This window comes from Macaca nemestrina, chromosome 14 (assembly GCF_043159975.1).
Source record: "Macaca nemestrina isolate mMacNem1 chromosome 14, mMacNem.hap1, whole genome shotgun sequence".
Classification (NCBI taxonomy): Eukaryota; Metazoa; Chordata; class Mammalia; order Primates; family Cercopithecidae; genus Macaca; species Macaca nemestrina.
This window is the reverse complement of record NC_092138.1, coordinates 82,094,022-82,120,928: the sequence shown is the minus strand read 5'-3', so window position 1 is coordinate 82,120,928 and position 26,907 is coordinate 82,094,022. Positions and strand designations below refer to the sequence as shown.

The following is a 26,907-nucleotide window of genomic DNA, read 5'->3' as shown; positions in this document are numbered from 1 at the left end:
TGTCCCTGTGATTTTGAGTATTCTTCGTACCTCGTGTAAATGGAATCATACAGAATTTGTGACTGGTTTTATTTTCATTTAGCATAATGTCCTCAAGGTTCATCCATGTTGTTGCGTGTGTCAGAATTCTTCCTTTTAAAGGTTGAATGATATTCCCTTGTATGTATATACCGCATTTCCTTGTCCATCTATTTGTCTGTGGACACTTGGGTTCCTTCCACGTTTTAGCTATTGGGAATAATGCTGTTGTGAACATGGGTGTACAGATATCTCTTTGAGACCTTGCTTTCAGTTCTTTTGGGTACATACCCAGAAATGTAATTGCTGGATCATGTGATAATTCTAGTTTAAAATTTTTAAGGAACCACTGTACTGTTTTCGACAGTGGTTGTTGTACCATTTTACATTCCCACCAACAATACACAGGGTTCTAATTTCTCTACATCGTGGCCAACGCTTACCTTTATTGTCAGTAGTAACCATCCTGATGGGTGTGAGGTGGTCTGATTTTTTTTCAGTTGCTATGCTGTATGACATCTGAGTTCCTGTTGTAGCACCAAACACATTAAAGTCTGAATTGCTAGCAGGAATGGGGAACAAAACTAGAGGAAGAACTGGATATTCTGAAGTGGCTGAAGTGTTCGTGTCTATGCAGTGTGCTTCTGTACATTCAGGTACTGGTTAAGATGCTGTTAGTTAAGGGATTTCCTGGCTCTAGTAGCTAAGAAAGTTAGGAACAGATAATTCCAATCCTTGCCTTCTTGTTTTGTTCAGTTAAGTTGTCAGTCATCAGCCACAGATACCTGTGGACTTGGTTTCTGTATTTCTTCAGGAGAGACTGAATACGTGGCAGTTGATACCTTAGAATAATTTAACTTGAAAGCATATACGTGTGCACTGGTTAAGAAGTTTCATATAAACCACTTTTAGTTTTAGAATGGCTATAGTGAAATAGGAGATGCTGATAAAATGTGCTTTTGGCCAGGTGTGGTGGCTCACACCTGTAATCCTAGCACTTTGGGAGGCCGAGATGGGTGGATCATCTGAGGTCAGGAGTTCAAGACGAGGCTGGCCAACATGGTGAAACCCTGTCTCTACTAAAAATACAAAATTTAGCCGGGTGTGGTGGCACGTGCCTGAAGTTCCAGCTACTCAGGAGGCTGAAGCAGGAGAATCACTTGAACCTGTGAGGTGGAGGTTCCAGTGAGCTGAGATCGTGCCACTGCACTCCAGCCTGGACAACAGAGCTAGACTGTCTCAGAAAAAAAAAAAAAGTGCTTTTAAGAATTTTACTTAAAAAAAGGAGAGAATTATCCAAATATTTTCTATTATTTATGACTAGTAGATGATAGTAAAAGCAAACTACTAGATGCCAGCATTGTTCTCTTCCACTGACATTTTACTGTAAAAAAAATCTTCAAACTCACAGAAAAGTTGAAAGTGAACATTCATGTACCCACCACCTAGATTCTGCAATTGATAGTCGAATAACTTTATCATATTTACTATTACAGCAAACTTTGTCATTTGTCCATCTCAGTAGATTTTTAAAAATTGTTAAACTTTTTTTTTTTTTTTTTTGAGACGGAGTCTCAGTCTGTCACCCAGGCTGGAGTGCAGGGGTGCGCGATCTTGGCTCACTGCAACCTCTGCCGCCTGGGTTCAAGCAATTCTCCTGCCTTAGCCTCCTGAGTAGCTGGGATTACAGGCGCCTGTCACTGTGCCCAGCTAATTTTTGCATTTTTAGTAGAGACGAGGTTTCACCATCTTGGCCAGACTGGTCTTGAACTCCTGACCTCGTGATCCACCTGCCTCGGCCTCCCACAGTGCTGGGATTACAGGCGTGAGCCACCGTACCTGGCCAATTGTTAATTGTTAACTTTTTAAAAAAAATTGTAATAAAATACACATAACATAAAATTTACCACCTTAACAATTTTTCTTTTGTTGTTTTTTTCTGGAGACAGAGTCTTGCTCTGTTGCCCAGGCTGGAGTGGAATGGCGTGATCTTGGCTCACTGCAGCCTGCACCTCCTGGGTTCAAGCGATTCTCCTGCCTCAGTCTCCTGAGTAGCTGGGATTACAAGTGTTCGCTACCACGCCCGGCTAATTTTTTTTTTGGTAGAGACAGTTTCACCACGTTGGCCAGGCTAGTCTCGACCTCCTGACCTCATGATCTGCCTGATCATGACCTCCCAAAGTGCTGGGATTACAGGTGTGAGCTACCGCGCCCTGCCTACCTTAACAGTTTTTAAGTGTACAGTGGTGTTAAGTACTTATTACTCCATCTTTTTTCATGCATTTCAAAGTAAACTGGTGACATCAACACACCTTCTCCCTAAATATTTCAGCACCAGCATTGTTTTAAATGCTTTGTATGTATTTTTCCTCAGAATAATCCTGAAAGGTAGGTAATTGCTGCTTTTTGGAGAGAGAAACAGGCTTCTTAGGTCCCCTGGGTCCTGAAGCTGGAAAGTAGTCCCCGTGTCCTCAGCTTCTAGTATGCAGTCACAGCCATACTTGAGGCCATCTTACCTCTTTGCACCATGGTCAGAGTGTGCGTGATGAACAGTTCAAATCAGATGCATTGCCAGATTCTCAGCTAGATGTTACCTTAATCCAACCGTTTGACTGTTGTTTATCATTGCTGTTGGGTACAAAAGAGACACCAAAGCCCGCCAAAGGAATTACAGTACTATTGAGGAAGAGGAAGAATATGTTTAAACAGATAAGGAAGGACCAAAATATATGACTGTATGATACAGATAATACTAAAGTAATATCGTCTGTGATTCCCAAGTCTGTTATTTTGAGATGTGTAGCTGGTAAAACTGCATTTCTATAGATTTCAAGTGAACATCTTCCCTCTTGCACTTGAAGTAATTTACGTCACATCAATTTAAATGAAATCTTCAACTTTCAGTTATGTCTGCTACCACAGTTTGTAGGAGAAGCAAAACTGACTGTTAGAGTTCTCTTTTATTTATTTATTTGTTTATTATTTTGTTTTTGAGACAGAGTCTTGCACTGTTGCCCAGGCTGGAGTGCCATGGTGCAATCTCAGCTTGCTACAACCTCTGCCTCCTGGGTTCAAGCGATTCTCCTGCCTCAGCCTCCTGAGTAGCTGGGATTACAGGCGCGCATCACCGTGCCCGACTTATTTTTGTATTTTTAGTAGAGATGGGGTTTCACCATGTTGGCCAGGCTGGTCTCAAACTGACCCAAAGTGCTGAGATTACAGACGTGAGCCACTGTGCCCGGCCTATTTATTTATTTATTTATTTTTTTGAGTAATATCATTGAGCATGAAAGTTTCCAGAAGGCTGGATGTGGTGACTCAAGTTTGTAATCCCAGCACTTTGGGAGGTCGAGGCGGGCAGATCACTTGAGTCCAGGAGTTCAAGACCAGCCTGGGCAACATGGTGAAACCCTGTTTCTACAAAAAATATAAAATTTAGCTGTGTGTGGTGGCATGCGCCTGTAGTCCCAGCTACTTGGGAGGCTGAGTGAGGAGGATGGCTTGTGTCTAGGAAGTCAAGACTGCAGTGAGCCTAGATCATACCACTGCGCTCTAGCCTGGGTGACAAAGCGAGACCTTGTTTCAAAAAAAAAAAAAAAGGGTTGCCAAAAATAGGCAGGTTAATTTTGGGCTGAGACTTGTTAGCATTTGTTATCCTTTCACAAACTTCATGTTTGAGTCAGTGATTATAATAGAATAATGGTAAAGCTGTTTATGTATTGTGTGTTTACTGTGTGTTCTCATTGTTTTGCATGTATCAACTAATTGAATTCTCAAAACAACCCTGTGAGTTTGGTACTGTTACTGTCTCGGGGTAGAGCTACCCTCCTTAGACAGTTAGAACTTGAACTTAGATTCTCTGATTCCAAAATTTGTATTAATTCCGCCCTACTACTACTGTATTATTCCTGCATGGGAGAATATATAGTTCATAACAAGATCAAGATGGCTTTTTTTTTTTTCGGTGTCTAGTATCCAGAAAGAACCTTCTGTAGTGTATAACATGTGGCAATCGGGGCCAGGCACAGTATCCAGAAAGAACCTTCTTTAGTGTATAAATGTGGCAGTCGGGGCTGGGCGGTGCCTCACACGTGTAATCCCAGCAGTTTGGGAGGCCGAGGCTGGTGGATAACTTGAGAGCAGGAGTTCAAGACCAGCCTGGCCAACATGGTGAAACCCGTATCTCTACTAACAATACAAAAAAATTAGCCGGGTGTTTTGACATGCGCCTGTAGTCCCAGACTCCTGGGAGGCTGAGGCAGGATAATTGCTTGAACCCGGGAACTGGAGGATGCAATGAGCTGAGAATGCATCACTGCACTCTAGCCTGGGTAACAGAGCTAGACTTTGTCTCAAGGGAAAAAAAAAAAGGCCAGGTGCAGTGGCTCACGCTTAATCCCAACACTTTGAGAGGCTGAGGCAGGTGAATCACCTGACGTTGGGAGTTTGAGACCAGCCTGACCAACATGGAGAAATCCCATCTCTACTAAAAATACAAAATTAGGCAGACGTGGTGGCGCATGCCTGTAATCCCAGCTACTTGGGAGGCTGAGGTTTGGAGTTCCTGAGGTTTGAGGTCGGAAGTTCAAGACTATCCTGGCCAACATTGTGAAACCCTGGTTCTACTAAAAATACAAAAATTAGCTGGTTGTGGTGGCACATGCCTGTAGTCCCAGCTACTCGGATCACTTGAACCTGGGAGGCAGAGGTTGCAGTGAGCCAAGATTGTGCCACTGCACTCCAGCCTGGGCGACAGAGTAAGACTCCTGCTTGAACCCGGGAGGCAGAAGTTGTGGTGAGCTGAGATCACATCATTGCACTCCAGACTGGGAAACGAGTGAAACTCCATCTCAGAAAAAAGAAAAAAATATTCCAATGTTGTTGAACAGAACATAGTAGATTTTTGAGTAAGTTGCCAAAAAAGAAAACCATTAGTTTTGACTGTTAAAGGCAGTTCTGAAATCTAGTTTGTAAATTAGTTAAGGTCAGAGCCTGTAGCTTTCTTTTCTTATGCTTAGAGTGATTATGACTATTGCAAATGAAATGAAATTCAGTGTAAGACATGTGGCTAGTTTTTCTGCTAATATTATCTTCTGCCACTTTATGGAAAAGTTGACATTATAGTTAATATTTCAGCAGTGGGTTGAGAGATTTCCGACAGGAAAGGAAGCATTTGAGACTTTTCACCTGGTCAGCTGTTTAGTGGTTTCGTATTCTGGGCTTTATAATTATAAGTAAGGCATCCTTAGAATCTGGTCTTCGTTGGGATAAAGGCGACTCATGAAGGAGCAACAACGTGTAATCTTAAAGGATGCACTATTCAATTTGACCATTTGACATAGCTATCGGAAACTTCAGCTGCAAAAGTTGGCCAGATAATCAGCATGTCAAGTGTCTTCTGAGAGAGCCTCTGCTAGTACTGGGACTCCTGGTGACTCTTTTAGAGGATGAGACATGGGAAGCTGTGTGTTGAACATGATTCTGTGGCCATGGTGAAATAGCCCCTAAGAGCTAATTGCTTAAATGACCAGAATACAGGCTTCTGAGCTGATCTTTGTAGAAAGGCCAAGGCAAGCCTGTATCATTTACATTTTGGTTACTTAACCAAATCGGAAATTTAAGATGGAAAATGGCCACGGATATTTCTGTTTTTTTTTTTTTTTTTTGAGACAGAGTCTCACTCTGTTGCCCAGGCTGGAGTGCAGTGGCCGGATCTCGGCTCACTGCAAGCTCTGCCTCCCGGGTTTACGCCATTCTCCTGCCTCAGCCTCCTGAGTAGTTGGGACTACAGGTGCCCGCCACTTGCCCGGCTAGTTTTTTTGTATTTTTTAGTAGAGACGGGGACGGGGTTTCACAGTGTTAGCCAGGATGGTCTCGATCTCCTGACCTCATAATCCGCCCGTCTCGGCCTCCCAAAGTTCTATTTTTTTAAAATTAATTTCCATTCTGATTTTTTTTACTTTCACTGCATTCTGATTTTTTTTTTTTTTTTTTTTAAACAAGAGTCTCACTGTCGCCCAGGCTGGAGTACAGTGGCACGATCTTGGCTCATTGCAGCCTCTGCTTCCCAGGTTCAAGTGATTCTCCCGTCTCGGCCTTCTGAGTAGCTGGGACTACAAGGCGTGTGCTGTCACACCTGGCTACTTTTTGTATTTTTTAGTACAGATGGGGTTTCACAATGTTGGCCAGCCTGGTCTTGAACTCCTGACCTCAAGTGATCCGCCTGCCTCGGCCTCCCGTATTGGCTTGAGCCACTGCACCCGGCCCACCACATTCTGTTTTGAATTATGCTTTCAGTAAACTATAATACGTAATAAAGGCCAGTGTCAGTGAGAATAGTTGGCACAGGAGCATTGACCTTGTTCAGAAGATAGATGTTAAAATTGAAGTCACGTCACTGCCAGTGTTCTCAGATGGTTTGATCCCTGTTGCTGAGATCTCGTTTCAGGCCTGGCCTTGATGCTTCCCATCTTATATGGCTTGTTTTGCCCACATATTTTTTCAATTCAATAAGCAGACTTTTAAAATTGAGTAAATAATGTATGGTGCTGTCCTCAGAGGGCTTATAATTCAGTGCAGAGACAGATTTATATGCAAATATAAATAACTTATACAAAGCATGGTAAGTGAACTGCCTAACACAGTTCTTTGGAAACCTCAAGAAATGAGAATGGTATTTGAGGCTAAAGGAAAAATAGCTTGAGCTGAGATATGGAGATAAGAAAATATGCAAAACAAAAAACCGCTGAGTAAGTCTGTTGTGATGGGAATGGGGGTGCTGTGTGAAGTACTGGGAAAGGGGATCAGCTGTGTGGTTTGAGACTTGGCCCATGCTGCCTTTATGATTTGAGATCTTGGACAAATTACCTTACTTTTGCAAGTCTCAGTTTCTTCCTATTAAAATTGGAATGACAAGAATCACTCATAGTATTATTAGAATTAATGTATGTGAAAATGTACTGTATAAACACTTAAGCTCTTATAAATTATTGTTATTTTTGGTGTGGAGTATAATAGCAGATGATGATGTGGAGATAGGTTGGGACCAGTGTGTTGTAGGAATGCCAACAGAACTAGTTTGGACTTTGTTCTATAGACAGTAGAGAGCCATCAAAGCTTTTAAGCAGGAGCATAACATGAGTAGGTCCGTTTTATAAGGGTAGCAGATGGCAGTGGTGTAACACTGATTGCAAGGATCCTGAGACCAAGAGCCGCAAGACTAATTAGGAGGGTATCACAGTGGCGAAGTAAAAAGAAACTTAGGCTCTGAGTTGGGACAGTGGAAGTGGATTTGGCAAGGAGTTAATATAATCTAAAATCCCTAAAATAGGGAGAAATTGTTGGCTAACGAGATGAGGGTTATTAAAGAAGGAAGGAGTTAGAGATGAATCTAAATCTGACCTGAGACTAGAAGGTGGAGGAGTAAGGGAGAGTGCAGCTTCTAGACAGATTTAGGAAAGTGAAGAAAAGAGAGAACAGATTCCACAGATACGTAGTCTGTTCAGCAGAAAGATTATTTGTTGAATGAATGGGTTGAGTTATTGAGGCCCCATGTTGTTTAGGGAGACTGTTTTGAGTAGTGGCTAAAACCTCTGGAATTGGAATCAAAGACAGTTTTGAATCCTGATTCTGATACTACTTGTGTTCTTCAACAAGGGACCTAACTTGTGGGCCTTGGTTTTCTCATCTGTAAAATGAGATAATAAAACTTACAAGATTTTTTTTTTCTTTTCTTTCTTTTTTATTGAGACAGGATCTCTCTCTGTCACCCAGACTGAAGTGCAGTGGTGTGATTTTGGCTCACTGCAGCCACAATTTCCCGGTCTCAATCCATCTTCCCACCTCAGCCTCCTGAGTAGCTGGGACTGCAGGTGGGCGCCACCATGCCTGGCTAATTTTTGTATTTTTTGTAGAGACAGGGTTTGGCCATGTTGCCCAGGCTGGTCTCGAACTCCTGTACCCAAGCAATCTGCCCTCCTCGGCCTCCCAGAGTGCTGGGATTACAGACGTGAGCCACCGTGCCTGGCCAGGATTGTTTTAAGAATGGGAAGAGATAGCACATCTTGGCACATGGATTGCAGGTGTGTGGGAACCTTGGTTCTGAAGGTAGGGAGATAGTGTGGGAATGATTCCCATGGTAGAGCTGTGGGAATGAGCATATTCTTCACAGGGAGCTGACTGGGGGCCATGCATATACATATTTAAGAGTGAGAGGAAGATAATCAGAGAAAGGAGATGAAGAATGCTAAGAGAGGACAGCGGTGGCCAGGGTTATGTCTGTCAGCCGTTTACGTTCTCATATGTAATGTGCTAAAAACATGTATACATGTTTAGTAACACTTCTTATAAAACTATTGTATAATTGAAACACATCTAACTTTAATGTAACAGTTTATATATTTATGATATATATACACACATATAAATATATGATAAAATATGTTGCATTGGTATTAGAGATTTTAAGTCTTCAGCGAATCATTAGCCGTGTATTTTTTGAAGTATTAGCATGTTCTCAGTAAATTTGGTTTGTGGACATATGCCTTATTCTTTTTCAAATTTGGTAGTCATTACAATTTTTTTTCCTCATACTGAATTTGCAAAGCAGGGCATCAAATATCTAGCAAGAAATGAAAAGTGCTTTATTTTTTTCTTAACATGGTAGCTATGCATATACGTCTGTTAATTGTATTTTTTTGGTTCTAAATAATAGATTCTTTATACAATTGCATTTGTACGAGTGGATGAACATACCATTGGTGATCCTGAGGATTTTTGTCAAGATTGGATAAACCATGTATCACATTGATTGTAGAGGTTAGTAGATTTAGTTCCTTAGGATGTGTGCATTTTTTTTTTTTTTTTTGTAGGAGCATTTAAAAATGCATAGGTTATGAGGTAGCAATTTGCCCCCAAGATCATCATGTTTTTGTTTTTGTTTTTTTCCTTTTCTAGCTATCCTGAGATAATTGGTTAAGTTCATGTTAATTTACAAATGCCTGAAATCTCTATTCTCTGTGATGCTAAACATAAAAAAAAAATTTGCAAAAAGAAGAAAAAGATAAAACTTGAAGTCTTTTTTTTTTTTTTTTTGAAAACTCTCTTGTCCAGGCAGGAGTGCAGTGGGGCAATCATGGCTCACTGTAGCCTTGATCTCCCAAGGCTCAAGTGATCCTCCTGCCTCAGCCCCATCGAGTAGCTGGGACTACAGGCGCATACCATCACGCCTGGCTAATTTTTATATTTTTAGTAGAGATGGGGTTTTACCATGAAGGCTGGTCTCGAACTCCTGGGCTCAAGCGATCCACCTACCTCGGCCTCCCTTGGAGATGTTATTTAGCACTGTGCACAAGGAAAAGACGATGGATGATCGTTTACAAATAACTTTGTGTGCCACAATCACAAAAAATCATTTTACATGCTCCAGGAATGCCATCATGGAGTTTTTTTTTTTTTTTTTTTTTTAAATTTTTAATTTTTTTTTTGAGACAGGGTCTCGCTGTGTCACCAGGCTGGAGTACAGTGGCACAATCATGGCTAACTGCCACCTTGATCTCCTGGGCTCAGGCAGTCCTCCCACCTCAGCCTCTCTAATAGCTGGGACTACATTTTGTTTTTGACACAGGTCTCCCTTTGTTGCCCAGGCTAGAGTGCAGTGGCACAATCGTGGCTCACTGCAGCTTGACCTTCTGGGCTCGAGTGGATCCTCCCACCTCAGCCTCCCAAGTAACTGGGATCATAGTTGTGTGCCACCATGACTGGCTACTTTTTTTTTTTTTTTTTTTGGTAGAGACAGAGTCTCTGTGTGTTACCTAGGCTGGTCTGGAACTCATGAGCTCACGCTGTACTCCTACCTGGGCCTCCCAAAATGTGATTTTAGGCATGAGCCACCGTGCCCAGCCAGTTGTTCTGTTTGTGAAAAGAGGTATGAAGGAGGCATCATGGTAATTGGATGTTCCTAATTCTGCCATTTTGTCATGCATTGTGATTTTGAGAAAAGCCATTTAATTCTACTTCATTCTAAGGCAGAGAGTATGGTGTCCTTTGCACTCTTAGATGATATTGGATGGTCTTTTGATTGAAACTCTGTAAATTCAGATTGTAATTCTCTGATATCATGGACTCAATATCCAGTGAGTTCCTGGGATTTTGTAGCTTCAATTCAAAAGTGCTTTTTGTTGCTATCTTCTAATTTAACTGTTGGACCCCTTCTCCCTACCTTCCTATGCATTCTACTGTATTTTGGTATATATATTGCTGCTGCTGCTATGAAATGTCTTCTTTAGGTGAAATTTTGAGGGATGGGATAATTTTGAAACCAGAATTCAACTTTAAAATAAATTTTGGCCTGTTTTTGCTATTTTCACATATCTTTATTTCTTGGGCGTTTAGAGAAATGACAGATTGGGAGATTGGAAGAATTGTTTAGAAGAGCAGTGAGGACATTGTTTATTCCCTCCTAGATTCTTTAGCTCCTAGAACTTTTGAGCTTGTGTTTGATATGTTAATATCATTATGATATACTGAAGGCAAAAGTGAAACTACAACTACTAGGATTTAAATAGGGTTTTAAAAAAAGAACATTCTAGGGTTTACACACCCAGATGAGCATTGTTCGTATAAGTAGCTGCTTTGAGTGGATCTTAACTATCGTACATTTGACTTTTATGCAGTCTGAACTCTTGCATAGTATATATTATTTCTTCTAAGCTAGCTTTCACAAGCTGAAGTAATCTTTCCTGCTCGTCACCTCCTAAAACCTATTTCTCACTGAGTATCTCTGCCAGCCGCTGTCTCTGGGGGAAAGGGCCTTGGAAGGTAGGAGTGTTTGTGGACCTCAGTGTCAGGAGTCTGCCACTTACTCATTAAATCTAGGGCTTCTGTCTTGTCACCTGGCCCAATCTTGCCAAGCTACTCCTATGATTTCCTCCCCTTCCTCTGTGTGTGTGGGTGCGGTGGGAGGAGAGGACATGATGGGGTTGTGGGGAAGGGAGTGTGGGGTGGTAAGCAGTATGAGCAGGGAGGGATAGCCTTGTTATGGGCTATGCTGGATTGGCAGGGAGTTTGAAGTAGACTGGAATCATATGCAAAAGGCCGGGCACAGTGGCTCACGCCTGAAATCCCAGCACTTTGGGAGGCCGAGATGGGCGGATCACGGGGTCAGGAGTTTGAGACCATTCTGGGTAACACAGTGAAACCCCATCTCTGCTAAAGATACCAAAATTAGCTGAGTGTGGTGGCACGTGCCTATAGTACCCTCTACTCAGGAGGCTGAGGCAGGAGAATCGCTTGAACCTGGGACGTGGAGGTTGTGGTGAGCAGAGATTGCGCCACTGTACTCCAGCCTGGGTGACAGAGCGAGACTTCATCTCAAAAAAAAAAAAAAAAAGAAGGCCAGGGAAAGAAAGAAAGACTCTAGCCTGACCTGTAGTGGATCCAGATGCAGGGGTTTCCAGATTAGGGTATCTGCCTGGGCCCTGTGGGGACAGACTGGTGGACTAGGGAACAGAAAGATAATCTGTCTGATTGCCTTAATTCTGTGGGGCAGGGTTACTAGCAAAGGACTCCATCAGCAGGGACCTCCTGCTCAGGACTTGGTTGCCTGTGAAGGTACTCATTGCCACCCCTTGGGCCTTGGCTGGAGAGAGGCAACTCCTGCAGGAACCATGATGGATTGTCTCTTTCTGATAATGGATCTTCTCCCCATTCCCAGCTTATATTTATGTTTACTGTTAGACGGCCTGACATTCTCCTTTTAAGTACATTTGCATCTGTTGAGTTCTGTAAAAAAGGCTGGGGGTAGGGGTAACTCTTTAAAAACAGGAGTAGAGATCAAATTTCTGGACATTCTTTTTTTTGATATGGAGTCTTTTTTATTTTTTTCAGGCAGAGTCTCGCTCTGTTGCTCAGGCTGGAGTGCAGTGGCGTGATCTCGGCTCACTGCAAGCTCTACCTCCCAGGTTCACGCCATTCTCCTGCCTCAGCCTCTCGAGTAGCTGGGACTACAGGCACCTACCACCATGCCTGGCTAATTTTTGTATTTTTAGTAGAGATGGGGTTTCGCTGTGTTAACCAAGATGGTCTCTATCTCCTGACCTCGTGATCCTCCCACCTCGGCCTCCCAAAGTGCTGGGATTACAGGTGTGAGCCACCACGCCTGGTGGGACAGAGTCTTGTACTGTCGCCTGGGTTAGAGTGCAGTGGCTCGATTTCGGCTCACTGCTCCGCCTCCCAGGTTCAAATGATTCTCCTGCCTCAGCCTCCCGAGTAGCTGGGATTACAGGTGCCCGCCACCACGCCCAGCTAATTTTTTTGTATTTTTAGTAGAGATGGGGTTTCACCATGTTGGCCAGGCTGAACTCAAACTCCTGACCTCGTGATTCACCTGCCTTGGCCTCCAAAGTGCAGGGATTACAGGCGTGAGCCACTGCACCTGGCTGCTCTGTTTTTTTAGAGACAGAGTCTTGCTCTGTTGCCCAGGCTGGAATGCGGTGGCACAGTCTTGGCTTACTGTAACCTCCGCCTCCTGGGTTCAAGTGATTCTCCTGCCTCAGACTCTCAAATAGCTAGGGTTACAGGGGCCTGCTGCCATGCCCAGCTAATTAATTCTTAAAGAAGCATCCTGCTGGCCTCATTTGGGTTTTGCCAAGTATGAGAGTGGCTTTTGGGGAATTGAGATGGTATTTCAAATAGAGGAAGTCGACTTTAACTTCCAGTTAGTATCTGGTTAGATTTATAATTCACAGGATTGATCTTCCAGAAAATATTAGTATTATACACAAAATCTAGATGCTAGCTAGGACTTCTTTTCCCATAGTTTTAGCCTCAAACTCCTAATTGTACTGACTGTTAGAGTCCATTCTCTTCCCTGCCTTCCAGCCTGATGTATCCAATTTTTGTGAATTCCTTATAGTTTAGTTTCTTACTCTTTTCTTAGTTTCTGGGCTCCCATTTCTGAAAATGTTTCAGCTTGGACATGAAACACACAGACACACACTCTCTCTCTGTCTCTCTCTCTCTCTTTCTCTTTATCTCACACTCACTTTCTTTTCCCAGAATTGGTATGTCCTAGGAAAAGGCCTTGTCTTAAGAGCGCTTGATTTTCTGCTCTTTTACTGGTTCTCCCCTTCTTTTTCATCTTTTTCTGTTCTCTTCTTTTCCTTCTCTCTGCAGTAACTGCTGCACCTCTGCTGGTTTGGAGGCATGTTGTATATAGTTGTCTAATAAGATTTAGTATCTTCACCTGCTTTCTCGCTTAAACTGTGTCATAATTTAGCATGCTAGAAGGAGCATTGGACTGTCTAGGATTTGAATCAGCCCTGCCACTTAGTAGCTTTGTAATCTTGGTCAACAGAATGTTTTCAAGGCTCTGTTTTCTCAACTGTAAATTGGAGCTATTACTACTTGCTTTACTAGAAGTTCTTTACAGGCAGGTACTGTGTTCCAGTGTGTGCTTGGAGGGTAGAGGCCTCTGGGTTCAGCTTATTTGTTTTGTTTTTTGTTTTTTGAGACTAAGTCTCATTCTGATGCCCAGGCTGGAGAGCAGTGGCGCGATCTCGCATCACTGCAACCTCTGCCTCCTGGGTTCAAGCAATTCTCCTGTCTTATCCTCCCTAGTAGCTGGGACTACAGTCACATGCCGCCACGCCTGGGTAATTTTTATATTTTTAGTAGAGATGAGATGGAATTTCACCATATTGGTCAGGCTCATCTCGAACTCCTGACCTCAGGTCCTCGGCCTCCCAAAGTGCTGGGATTACAGGCATGAGCCACTGCACCTGACCTGGATTCAGCTTCTGAATCTGTGTATCATTCACACAGTGACCTCTGGCAGGTCAGTTAGGTTGTGAGTCTATAAATGCATCTATAAGTGAGCCTCACAATTTTCTGAGGCTCAGAAGGCCATGTGAAACTGCTTTGTGACTATGATATATTTTATGTACTTATATATGTGAATCAGAAGAAAGTAAATACCATTAGAAAGAATATTATAGTGTAGTATATTTCTATAGTAACTTGATAGATCTTTTAAAAAATACCGTGTAGTGTTAGCAGTGGTCTAGATATTTTTAGCTTTCTCTTCAATCTCAGCTTCTACTTAAGACTTCTAACCTGATTTGTATTTTAAAATTTACTTTCATATTCAGAAAAAAATAATATTCTTTGTAGAAAATTTAAGCAACATTAAAAAACCTGAAACCTGTCACTCAGAAATAACTACTCATTCTGATTCACACAAGTAATTCATGCTCATAAAGTTAGTAATGACACATAATTAAACAAACCAGAAAGAATCCTCTGAAATTCAACCAAACCAGGGATAACATTACCTTAAATAGAATCCTTTCCCTATTCCTTTTGATGGTATACTTTTCTTGCATAATTTTTAAGGAATGTTTTGATGTTCAGATTGTCCTGAAAGGAAACTGATTTATTGCCTTTTCTTTTCTTTTTTTTTTTCCCCCCTCTTCTCTCTTCTCTTTTCTCTCTTCTCTTCTTTTTTCTTTTCTTTTTTTTTCTTTTTTAACATGCTTTTTCCATTAATAATGATGTGAGGGAAAAATAAGTAATTGTAGGTTTATTGCCTTTTCTGGTCCTGTGAGAAAATAGCTTTTCCTCCCTAATTTAGAAGTTAAAGTTGTATTTTTGAGAGAGATCTGAAAAATGTGTGATTTGTGTGGACAGTTTTATTTCTCAGGAATGATTTAATGTTTTCAGAAATGTCAGTAGCTAAAAGTAGGCAACACTGAAGTCCTTAAAACTTTACTGGTCGTTTTCTTTTTATGCGGGTAAGAGGAGGGAGAGTTCCTTCTTCGTCTTTAGAGAGAGAAACTAAAGACAGGTGAATAATATAAATTTTAATTATTTAAAGGAAAATAAATGAGCTGGGTGTGGTGGCTCATGCCTGTAATCCCAGCACTTTGGGAGGCTGAAGTGGGAGGATTGCTTGGGCAACATAGGATGACCTCATCTCTACAAAAAATAAAACAATTAGATGAGTGCAGTGGCATATGTTTATGATTCTAGCTACTTCCAGAGGCTGAGGTGGGAGAATGGCTTGAGACCGCAGTGAGCTGTAACTGCACCACTGCACCCCAGAATGGGCAACAGCAGAACCTTGTCTCCAAAACAAAAACACATGTGTGTATTTATACATAATTTATATTTTTAGTAGATTTTTTTCCTCCTACATGAATGTCACACTTAACATGAGCTAAACTGGATTTTTGTTTTGTTTTGGAATTTTGAGATTCTCAGGGTTTTGATACTTTTGCTTTGAGATCAAATGTTCTTTTTGTTCTTTCTTTCTTTTTTTTTTTTATTTTTTGAGACGGAGTCTCGCTCTGTCACCCAGGCTGGAGTGCAATGGTGCAATCTTGGCTCACTGCAACCTCTACCTCCCGGATTCAAGCAATTCTCCTGCCTCAGCCTCCTGAATAGCTGGGATTACAGATGCACACCATCACACTCAGCTAATTTTTGTATTTTTAGTAGAGACGGGGTTTCATCATGTTGGCCAGGCTGGTCTCGAACTCCTGACCTCGTGATCACTTACCTCGGCCTCCCAAAATGCTGGGATTACAGGTGTGAGCCACCGTGCCCTGCCTCTTTTTGTTCTTTCATATGCTTTAAGGTTCCTTTCAAGCTTTAAAGTTCTGTGATTAAGAAATTTTTTTTCTTGTCTTTAAAACATGGATTTTTGAAAAATATTTGCTCTGTATACTTTTTTTTTTCTTTTTCTTTTTGGTACAGGATCTTGCTCTGTTACCTGGGCTGGAGCGCAGAGGCATGATCTAGCTCACTGCAGCCTCAACCTCCTGAGCTGAAGTGATTTTCCCACCTCAGTGCCCCGCGTAGCTGGGACTACAGGCACGCACCACCACGCCTGGCTCATTTTTCAATTTTTTGTGGAGACAGGGTCTTGCTGTGTTGCCTAGGCTGGTCTCAAACTCCTGGGCTCCAGTGATTCTTCTGCCTTAGCTTCCCAGAGTGCTGGGATTACAGGAGTGAGCCACTGCATATGCCGGCCTGTATGCTGTTTTTTTTCTAATCAAAAAATGTATTTTCACTGAAAAATATTTGAAAAGTATTAAGAAGAACAATTACTGATGTATTTTATTTCCCTTTTTATATAATTATAAAATAAAATTATCATGGAATATATATATCCTTTTAAAAATAATGAATTATTTCAACCATGAAGGAAAGTATGGAGAGTAATGTTGAGATGGAGTTTTTTTGCTCTTGTCGCCCAGGCTGGAGTGCAATGGCGCGATCTTGACTCACTGCAACCTCCTTCTCCCGGGTTCAAGCGATTCTCCTGCCTCAACCTCCCGAGTAGCTGGGATTACAGGTGCCCGCCACCATGCCTGGCTAAGTTTTGTATTTTAAGTAGAGATGGGGTTTCACCATGTTGGCCAACCTGGTCTCAAACTCCTGACCTCAGGTGATCCACCCACCTCGGCCTCCCAAAGTGCTGGGATTACAGGTGTGAGCCACCGTGCCCAGCCTTGGAGAGTAACCTTATTAACATTTATGTGTGTCTGACTCATTCTTTGTCAAATTTTTACATTTTTTGCTATTAGCTTCAGGTCTTGTATTTTATTTTAATTAATTAATTAATTAATTAATTTTGAGATGGAGTTTTGCTCTTGTTGCCCAGGCTGGAGTGCAATGGGGCGATTTTGGCTCACTGCAACCTCCATCTCCCGGGTTTAAGCTATTCTCCTGCCTCAGCCTCCTTGTATTTTTAGTAGAGATGGGGTTTCTCCATTTTGGTGAGGCTGGTCTCAAACTCCTGACCTCAGGTGATCCACTCGCCTTGGCTTTCCAAAGTTTTGGGAATACAAGCATGAGCCACTGTGCCCGGCCTTATTTTTTTAAATAAATAAACATTGCAGATGTAATTCAAACACCCTGTGTTACTCCTTATCATATCATTTTTCTTTTCTTCCCTTTTTCCTCTCTTTCCTCTTCCCCTCCTTCCCTCTCCGTTCTCATTCAGAGATTGTCATTGCTGTGATGTATATATCATACTCTATATGTATTGCATTTAAAAACTTTCCATAAATGGGACTAAACTGTACATATCCTTCTGCAACTTCTTTTGTTTGATATTAGATTTTTCAGATATGGTCTTGTTGGCTCATGTGACATATAATTCTTATTTATTTATTTCAATTGTTGTGTGACTCTGCATAATTTATTCCTTCTCCTGTTGACCGATATTTAGATTGTTTATATGTTTTTGCTTTTACTAATCCTGGGCTGTGAACACTTTCACACCTGTGTCCTTGTGCTTGTCTCTTCCTGGGAGAGTTCCTTTTTTTTTTTTTTTCCTTTTGAGACAGGATCTTGCTCAGTTCTCAGTTGCCCAGGCTGGAGTACAGGGACATGATCACGACTCATTGCAGGCTTGAGGGATTCTCCCACCTCAGCCTCCCGAGTGCTGAGTAGCTGGGACTACAGGTGCATACCACCATGCCTGGCTAATTTTTTATTTTTTTATTTTTTATTTTTGTAGAGATGGAGTTTTGCCATCTTGCCCAGGCTGGTCTTGAACTCCTGAGCTCAAGCCATCTGATTACCTCAGCCTCCTAAAGTGCTGGGATTAAAGGCATGAGCCACCACACTCAGCCCCTGGGAGAGTTTTTTTCTAAGGCAGTGTTACATAAAGTGTTGTCTGAGCACTGGGGAATTATTTCTGGCAAATAAGGAACTTGCCTCAAAATGTAAATCAACTATCACTGTTAATTTATTTAACACTTCTTATTCTAGCAGCACTTTTTCAATAAAAGGTGTTCCTTATCTCTTTGCTGACTGGTGATAAACAGTTTGTAGATGGGCTTCTTGAATGGCAGAATTACTAGGTGGAAGGGTATGTTCCTCTTCAACTTTGCTAGGGATGTCTTTACTGTAGAATTGCTCTTCAGAGGTTGTATTGATATGTACCCCATCAGTAGTGAACCAGAGTTCTTGGTTTGTTTACCATCTTTGCCAACATTTGGTACTGTTAGATTTGGATCTTTTTTTTCTGATGTGTAGTCCATTTTTTTCTTCTCTGATTCTTAATGGCATTTTTGTCAATCTCAAGTTTCCATGTATTCCCAGTTCTCTTTCTGTGTTCTCTGTTTTAATCTATTGATTTGTCTGTGTGCTGACAGTTGCATTTGCCACACTGAATCTTAATTGTCATAGCTTTATAAGTCTTGAAACCTGATTGAGCCACTCCTACCTCACTTTTATGGAAGATTGACAGTTATTCTTGGCTTTTTGCTATTACATATTCTGTTCCATTCATATTCCATAGGAATTTTATAATTTTTTTCAGCTTTCACAAAGCACTGTTTTCTGTAGAGAATGTTTGACTGTGGGGGGCTTCCATCTTTGCAATATTGAGTTTATTTGTGAGCATTAGTGCTGTTTACCAGATATTTCTAGTTCTCTCTTTTGGGCACAAAATATAATTTAGTGCTGGGACAGAGTGAGGGACATGCGATTAGTTTCACCACAGAAGGGTTGAATTGAGCCAGAAGGATTGAGGATATGGCACTAACTGGCAGTGTTTGAGATAGTGTTGCCTCTATCAACTGACTCCAGTGAGCAAAGCCCTCCTCCTGATCTATGATTGAGGCATAGTCCAGGTGAGAAACTAATGTTGGTTGTTTTTAAGCCATGGAGACTTGGGGGTTATTATCACTAACCTATCCTGACATGGAAATCCATGAATATAGTTGGGCGTGGTGGCTCATGCCTGTAATCCCAGCACTTTTGGAGGCTGAGGTGGGTGGATCACCTGAGGTTGGGAGTTAGAGACCAGTCTGACCAACATGGTGAAACTGCATCTCTACAAAAAATACAAAATTAGCCAGGTGTGGTGGCGCATGCCTGTAATCCCAGCTATTTGGGAGGCTGAGGCAGGAGAATCGCTTGAACCTAGGAGGCAGAGGTTGCAGTGAGCCGAGATCGCACCACTGCACTCCAGCCTGGGTGACAGAGTGAAACTCCGTCTCAAAAGAAGGAAAAAACAAAACAAAACAAACAACAACAAAAAAGTCCATGAATGTTATGCTTTTGCATTAATTTAGATCTTATGAATTATAGTTAGGATTATAATTTTCTCTGTAAAGGACTATGACATGTTTCATTAGATTTATTTCCAAATAACTTGTTGTTTTTATTGCCATTTTTAATTATACGTTTTTAAAAGCTACATTGTCTGATACTTTGTTCTCATTTATCTCAGTTGACTTCTGTACTCTAATCTTGTATGCAACATGATTAACTTTCTTAGTTTACATACCCTATCCCATAAATATCATGTAATCTGTGAATAATGACAGTTTTTAGTATCTCCTACTTCCATATTGCATTTTCTAGTGGTTTCAGTTCTATTTGCTTAGAAGTGATGATAGTGCACATCTTGTTTCTGATTTTGTATGAGATATATTTGCTGTAGATTTTACATAGATGCTTTTTGTCAGATTATGAAAGTTTTTTCAGTGATGGGTATTTCCACCTCCACATTTATAAGCTACTCTTTGGGACAGATTCTGCTAATCGTATTTTTCAGACTCCCTTACCATCTAGCTTCTTGTTTTAAGATATCTTTTCCTATCTCGAGGTAATGAGAATATTCTTCATTTCTCCAGAAACTTTATTGTTTTACCTTTGACATTTAGATTTATGATCCATCTGGAATTGATTTTCTTTTATGTGTAATGCTATGGCTTGGCTCTGTGTCCCCATCCAAATCTCATCTTGTAGCTCCCATAATTCCCATGTGCTGTGGGAGGAATGCAGTGGGAGATGATTGAATCATGGGGGTGAGTCTCTCCCGTGTTGTTCCGGTGATAGTGAATGGGTCTTAGGAGGTCTGATGGTTTTAAAAACAGGAGTTTGTCTGTACAAGCTGTCTCTTTGCCTGCTGCCATCCATGATAAGATGTGACTTGCTCCTCCTTGCCTTCTGCCATGATTCAAAGGCTTCCCTAGCTACATGGAACTGTAGTTCTCCATTAAACCTCTTTCCTTTGTAAATTCCCTAGTCTTGGATATGTCTTTATGAGCATCATGAAAATGGACTAATAGATATGGTGTGAGGTAGGGATTAAATATTGTTCTCCCATATTGTAATATGGTTGATCTAACACCATTTTTTGAAAAGATCATCATTTACTTACTGCATTGCAGTGACACCTCTGTTGTAAACCAGGTGAGTATATACATATTTGTCTTTTATGCATTTTCTATTTTGTTCAAGTGGTCTACTTATTTTTTGTTAGCATAGTACACTTTTAATTACTGTAGTTTTTATTTTATGTGTTTATTTTTTTGAGACAAGGTCTTGCTCTGTTGCCCAGGCTGGAGTGCAGTGGCATCATCGTGGCTCACTACAACCTCTACCTCCTGGGCTCAAGCAGTTCTCCCACCTAAGCCTTTCAAGTAGCAGGGACTACAGGTGCATGCCACCATGCCCAGCTAAAATTTTTTTTTTTTTGTAGGGATGAGGTTTCACCATGTTGCCCACACTGGTCTCAAACTCCTGAGCTCAAGCGATCAGCCTGCCTTGCCCTCCCAAAGTGCTGGAATTACAGGGCTGAGCCACTGTGCCCAGCCTACTGTAGTTAGCCTTGAAATCTGACCAAAGACCTCTAGCTGTTTTTTCTCTTCAAGATAGTTTTGGCAAATCTTGGTCCTTTGCATTTCTTTAAATTATAGAAAGAATCAACTCTTTTTTTTTTCTTCTAGTGGTGTCCACACTTTTAAAAATTATTCATCCACTCATTCATTGATTGATTGAGATAGTTAGTATCTTCTTATGTTGCCCAGGCTGGCCTGGAACCACTATAGGCTTGAGCCACTGTGCCTGGCTCTAGGATCAGCTTTAGTGTTACCCAAGATACCTGATGGATTGTGCTTGGATTGTATTTTCTATAGATGAATTTGGGGAGAATTGACATCTTATTAATATTTTCTAATCTGTGAATATGGTGTATCCTTTAAGTTTTCCTTAATTTCTCATAGTGGTGTATTTTAGTTTTCTGTGTAGACGTCTTACATATTTTTCCCTAGATTAATTCCCAGCTATTTGATGTGTTTTGATGTCATTGTAATAGGTGTTTTCAAATTTTGTTTTCTAATGGTTTATTACTATTATATGGGAAACCAATTTATTTGTGTGTTTTGTTATTCTATTAATTTTTCCATAGATTGCTTTGGATTTTTTGTGTAGCAGTCATTATCTTTAAATAATGAAAACGTTATTTTTTCCTTTCTAATCTTAATGCATTTTATTTTTCTTTGTCTTATTGCTCTGAATAAAACTTGCAGTACAAATTTGAATAGAATTGGTAATAGTGAACATCTTTGCCTTGTTCCTGAACTCAGAGGAAAAGTGTTCGATATTTTACCTTTAGATATAATGTTTGCTGTAAATAAAAATCTCTTATCAGATTAAGGAAGTTCTCTTTTCTTCCTTGTCTATTCAACATGAATAGTTTGTTCCCATCTGTTTAGCATGAACAGATGTTGAATTTGATCAAATGCCTTTTCTGTATATATTGATCATATGATTGTTATTCTCTATTGTGTTAATGTGGCAGATTACATGGATTTTAAATGTTAAACCAACTTTGCATCTTTGGAATAAATCCAATTTTGGTATGATGTATTATCCTTTTTATGTGTCACTGGATTTGACTTACATATTTTTTACTTATGTATTATGATTTAAATATTATTTTATTATCTCATTTGCCTCTATATTCATGAGAAATATCTTTTATTTGCTTTTATCTTTCTTTCTGGGGATACCCTTGTTTGCTATCAAGGTTATTCTGGCCTCTTAACATCAGGGATGTGTTCTCCTGCCATCCCCTTGCCCCACCTTTTTCTCTTCTCTGGAAGAAGTTATGAAGGAGAATTTGCCAGTGAATTCATAAGGTCCTGGCACTTTTTTTGTGTAGGGAGGTTTTAAATAAAACAGTCCATATTTGTGGTAATTTAAAATGAACCAGTTTTTTAAAGCAGAATTTATAATTGCAAGTTGTGTCATTGTGGTCTGTCTTTAGAAGTAATTTAAAAAACCCTTAAAATCATGTAATTATGACTTTGTACTAAGTTATGCCTCCATATGATGAGCTCTTGTGTCTCTGAGGTATTGTCACATGGGATTTTTAGCTTTCTGGCCTGGCTCAGTTTTCCTTTGGTGGTAGTACATGGGGTTATTAACATACCTAGCATAGGATTCCTACTGTAGGTGAGATTCTACTAATAATTCATGTTTTGCTCCCAACTGATGGAATATGTGTTCTCAAATATTTTGTAGACTCTTGATTTATTAAAATACTTATTTTTATAGTAGTAGTCAGCTTAGTTAAAAAGGAGGTAAAGTTAGCCAGATATGATGGCTCATACCTATAATTCCAGCACTTTGGGAGTTTGAGGCAGGAGGATTGCTTGAGGCCAGGAGTTCACAAGCAGCCTGGGCAACATAGACCTCATTTCTACAAGAAATACAAAAAAGAAAAAGAAAATTTCTTCTTGCCACTGAGCTTAAGGGGGGAAAAAAAAAGAAAAAGGTAAAATTAAAGGAATAATGTATTCTGAGAGATAATAATTATATATAATGTTTATATAACATATACAAAATATTTTATATCATATATAATTACTCTGCCAAACCTAACCGGTTAAGGGCATAGCCCTCCACTAGACTGAATCGACTTCATACACCACCTACGAGTTCCTGTGATCCCAGAGCCACCCTCACTTTTGACCTGTTGGATACCGATTTGGGGGTCTCCATGGACCCCCCTCAGGTTTAATCATTAGCTAGAATGAGTCAGAACTCAGGAAAGCCCTGTATTTATGGTTATAGTTTTATAGAAAAGGATACAAGTTAAAACCAGCCAAAGGGAGAGACATGTAGGGCAAGGCCTGAGAGGGTTCCAGATGCAAAGTTTCTATTGTGTCAGGGTACTTTCCTGGCACAGCGATGTGTGATAATACACACAATGCACTGCTGATCACAGAAGCTCACCAGCTGGCCTGAACTTTGGTGTCCAGGGTTTTATTGACCAGGCATGATTGATTGATTGAATCATTGCCCATGTGACTCAATTTCTAACACCCCTCCCCCTCCAACCCTTCTCCTTGCCCAACTCCCCTAATCACCTGGCTGAAACCTGCAAGATGGTTAGTCTTTCTAGTGTAATCAACCCCCATCCTAAGTTCTCTCTTAGCATGAACAGTCTAGGGGCCCACTGTGAGTTACTTCCTCAGCATAAGTTATCAGATGTGATTAGAGGGTCCTGCTATGAATAACAAAGGCACTTCAGTTACTGGGGAAATCCCAAGGCTATAGTGCTTACCTCTCAGGAACATGGACGGAGGCCACCGAAATTCTTTATTACACAAGAATATAAAAGCTGCACATATAATATGATAGCCATTATAACATTATATAATGTTTCACAACATTCTTGTGAAGCAATCTTACGCTGTTCCTAATAGACAAGTTCGTTAATAACCTTAGAGAGGTTTAGTTTACTAACTAAAACCAGTAATGTATCTGACATGAAAATATAGGTCCATTGGCTCCTTTATATCATAGACTCTTGGAGAGAATCATTAATTGGGCTTTCACAAGTCTATGTTAATAATAATTGTATAGTTTATAAATAATTGCCCATTTGGAATTGTCCCCATAATATATGCAAAGGAGGAATTTTATACTTTTTTTAATGTGTGTTTCTCATATGTGTGTATATATACACACACAAAATCTAGATACTACTTTTAGCAGAAATTCTCCTTAGTTGGTTGATATGAAATAAAGGATATTTTCGTAAATCATATTAGTAACTGAAGATTTGGAAAACTGTCTGTATATGTTTGTATTTTTTTCAGTGATTAGACACTGATGTAAATGCTATCGGGGTAGGGGGAAGAAAGGATAGGAGATTTATTTTTGATTTGTTTGATTGTGTGGATTAATGCTGCTGTAAATTTATATTCACTAACCTCAATTGGGTCCTTTACACTTTCTTCACATTTGTAGTTCATTTTACCAAACAAATTTTTCCTCTCACTCTGTGGCAAGCCTTTTCCTACCATTGTCACACTGCTGACTTGCCCTCTGCTCTCCAAATCTCAGAAGAACACTTTGCCTTCTTTTTTACAGAAATAATAGAAACCATCAGAAGGGAATTCTTTTAGGCCCTTCCATAAAATTTGTAACATTGATTTTATCAACACCAGTCTTCCTGTTTCCCTCCTATTATAATGGCAGAGATGGCCTTCCTGTCCTATCTAAGGTAATTTCTCAGACCTTGTGCTGAATCCTAATCTCTCCCATATTCTCAGGGTCACAGTCTAATAATTTTTTCCCTCTTCAATTTCTCTTTCTCTAGTGGCTTTTTCCTGTTGCTATTTAAATGTGCTCAGAGCTCTTACTTGATTGAAATAATGAAAAATAACTGTTCCCCTCCCCTTTTCATAACTAAAAGTTTCTAAAGAGTTGTCATTTACTGTATTCCTCACATCCTTTTTAATCTTCCACTGATTCCTCTAGCCTGCACAGTCTGCTTTTGTCTCTACCACTTCACTGAAACTACTTGAGCCAAGGTCCGGTGTGAAGTCTATTGCTAAATGAACTGGATTCTTTTCAGTTCTTACCTTGCATGATCTTTTTGCATCATTTGAAATGGTTGACTGCTGTCTCCTAGGAAAATCTTTCCTAACTATTCTGACCCCATGTTTTCTTTCTGTTTTTGTGTGTTGCCTACCATTCCCTTTTTCAGACTTTCCTTCTTCTGCATTTAAATGCTGTTATTCGCAAACAGTCTGTCCCAGGCCTTCTGTTATTTTCTTTCTGCATGCAGTTATCATGTACCTGTGAGGTAAGCTTGGACAACATCCGTGCCTCTTCCCTCTTCACTCTTTATACCCATGACCAACCAAGCTCTGGCGCATGGTAGAGTTTCAGTAGATATTTGAATGAGTGACCTAGATAGGAGAATGAGTGCTTGACTGTGAAACTGGGAGGGTGCTGGGCCTTGAAGGAGGAGAGAATTTTGATGAGCGGGGAGGAGGAGGAGAAAGGTTGAATTGCAGCTGGTCACATATGGAGTTAGCTTCTTATTCGTAGTAGTGAGTTCTCTCTAATGTTGTTTTCTGACCTTTGAATTTGTATGTTTTTCCATTTTTGTAAAAAATATTGCCTGAATGAGATACGTTCTAGTGAACCTTTGGATATTCTTTCAAATAAAACTTCCTGTATAAGGTATAGTATGTATAGTATGTGTACCCGATAGAAAAAGGGTCATTCTTGGAGACAGTTGTATGGTATAGGCAAGGATTTTTAGACTAAAGTTCAGAAGACTCCATTCTTATTCTTACTCTGTTGCTAATTACATCTGTGACCTTGGACAAGTCCTTAAAACTCACTGTGCTTTTTTATGTTATATAATCTTTCAGTCTTCTTCAGTTCTGTTTTGAATCCAGTACAAATCTTTCTTTATGCAGCCTTCCAAATAAATTTTCTTCTTGACTTGGGGGTAGTCACAAGATTGTTTATAATCATTAAACTGTGCATTTGTTTTGAATGATTTTCTGTATGTATTATTACACAGTTAAGAAGATTTTTAAAACCCACAAAAGACTTTTTTCCTACATCCCTCCATATAGCAAAAGAAAATTCCAGATGGATCAGAGAGTTGAATGTAGAAAGCAAAATCACAAGTGTACTTGGAAGAAAACGTAGATGAATATACCTGCCCGGAGACTCCCAGTTTACCCCTAGCTTCAGTGATTGTCTAGTAGGACTCACAGGATTCAGCATATATTTGTACTCCCAGCTAAGATTTAGTATGGCAAGGCCACCAAAGGGAAAAGTCATGTGAGTGAAGTCTGGAGGAAACCAGGTGCAGGCTTCCAAGAATCTTCTGGTGGAGTCACACAGGACATGCTTGATTCCTCCAGAAGTGATTGTGACAGCACGTGTGAAATGGTATCCACCAGAGACGGTCATCAGAGACTCGGTGCCTCAGGTTTTTATTTGGGGCTGGTCATGTTTGTACCTTCTTCCTAAAATGAACCAAAATTCCTCCCTGAAGGGAAGCTGGTGTATAAACAACATTATTTGTACAGACAGGCATAGTGAACCACTCTTAGCAGTTCTGGAAATGGTGGGAACCCTGCTGAAATCCAGGTTTCCAGATGTCAGCCACAGGCCAGCCTCAGCTAGAAAGCACGTCTTTCTTTTTTTTTTTTGAGATGCAGTCTTGCTCTGTCACCCAGGCTGGAGTGCAGTGGCGTGATGTCTGCTCACTGCAAACTTGCAGACTCCGCCCCCTGGGTTCATGCCATTCTCCTGCCTCAGCCTCCCAAGTAGCTGGGACTATAGGTGCCCACCACCACACCAGGCTAATTTTTTGTATTTTTAGTAGAAACGGGGTTTCACCATGTTTGCCAGGATGGTCTCGATCTCCTGACCTCATGATCCGCCCGCCTGGGCCTCCCAAAGTGCTGGGATTACAGGTGTGAACCACCACGCCCAGCCGAAAGCAAGTCTTTCTATAGGTAGCAGTCCTAGGTCTGTGTTAACTCTTCTCTACACAATATAATATTTAAAAATATTTTGCAGTGAAAATGACTTTTCTAAGCATGCCTAGAAACTCAGAAGTCATATAGGGAAGGAATGGTAAGTACAACTGTACTCAAAAGACTTAGGCCGGGTGCAGTGGCTCATACTTGTAATCCCAGCACTTTGGGAGGCCAAAGTGTGAGGATCGCTTGAGGCCAGGAATTCAAGACCAGAGACCTCTGTCTCTACAAAAAATAAAAAATCAGCCAGGCTCCTTGGGATACTTAAGTAGAAGAACAG

The 26,907-nt window shown here is 40.6% G+C and overlaps 1 protein-coding gene across 4 annotated transcripts in view; it reads left to right on the top strand.

Annotated features, from left to right (window-relative positions):
• The window catches only part of ECPAS (Ecm29 proteasome adaptor and scaffold), a 126,032-nt gene that overhangs the window by 2,518 nt on the left and 96,607 nt on the right, over positions 1–26,907 (top strand). For 2 of the 4 annotated variants that reach the window (XM_071078150.1, XM_011740352.3), the window contains exon 2: positions 8,732–8,835. The exons of the other annotated variants lie outside the window; for them this stretch is intronic. In XM_071078150.1, coding sequence (XP_070934251.1) covers positions 8,814–8,835 — 22 coding nt within the window. In that variant the 5' untranslated portion in view covers positions 8,732–8,813. The remainder of the gene's footprint in view (positions 1–8,731; positions 8,836–26,907) is intronic. 4 annotated transcript variants of the gene reach the window in all.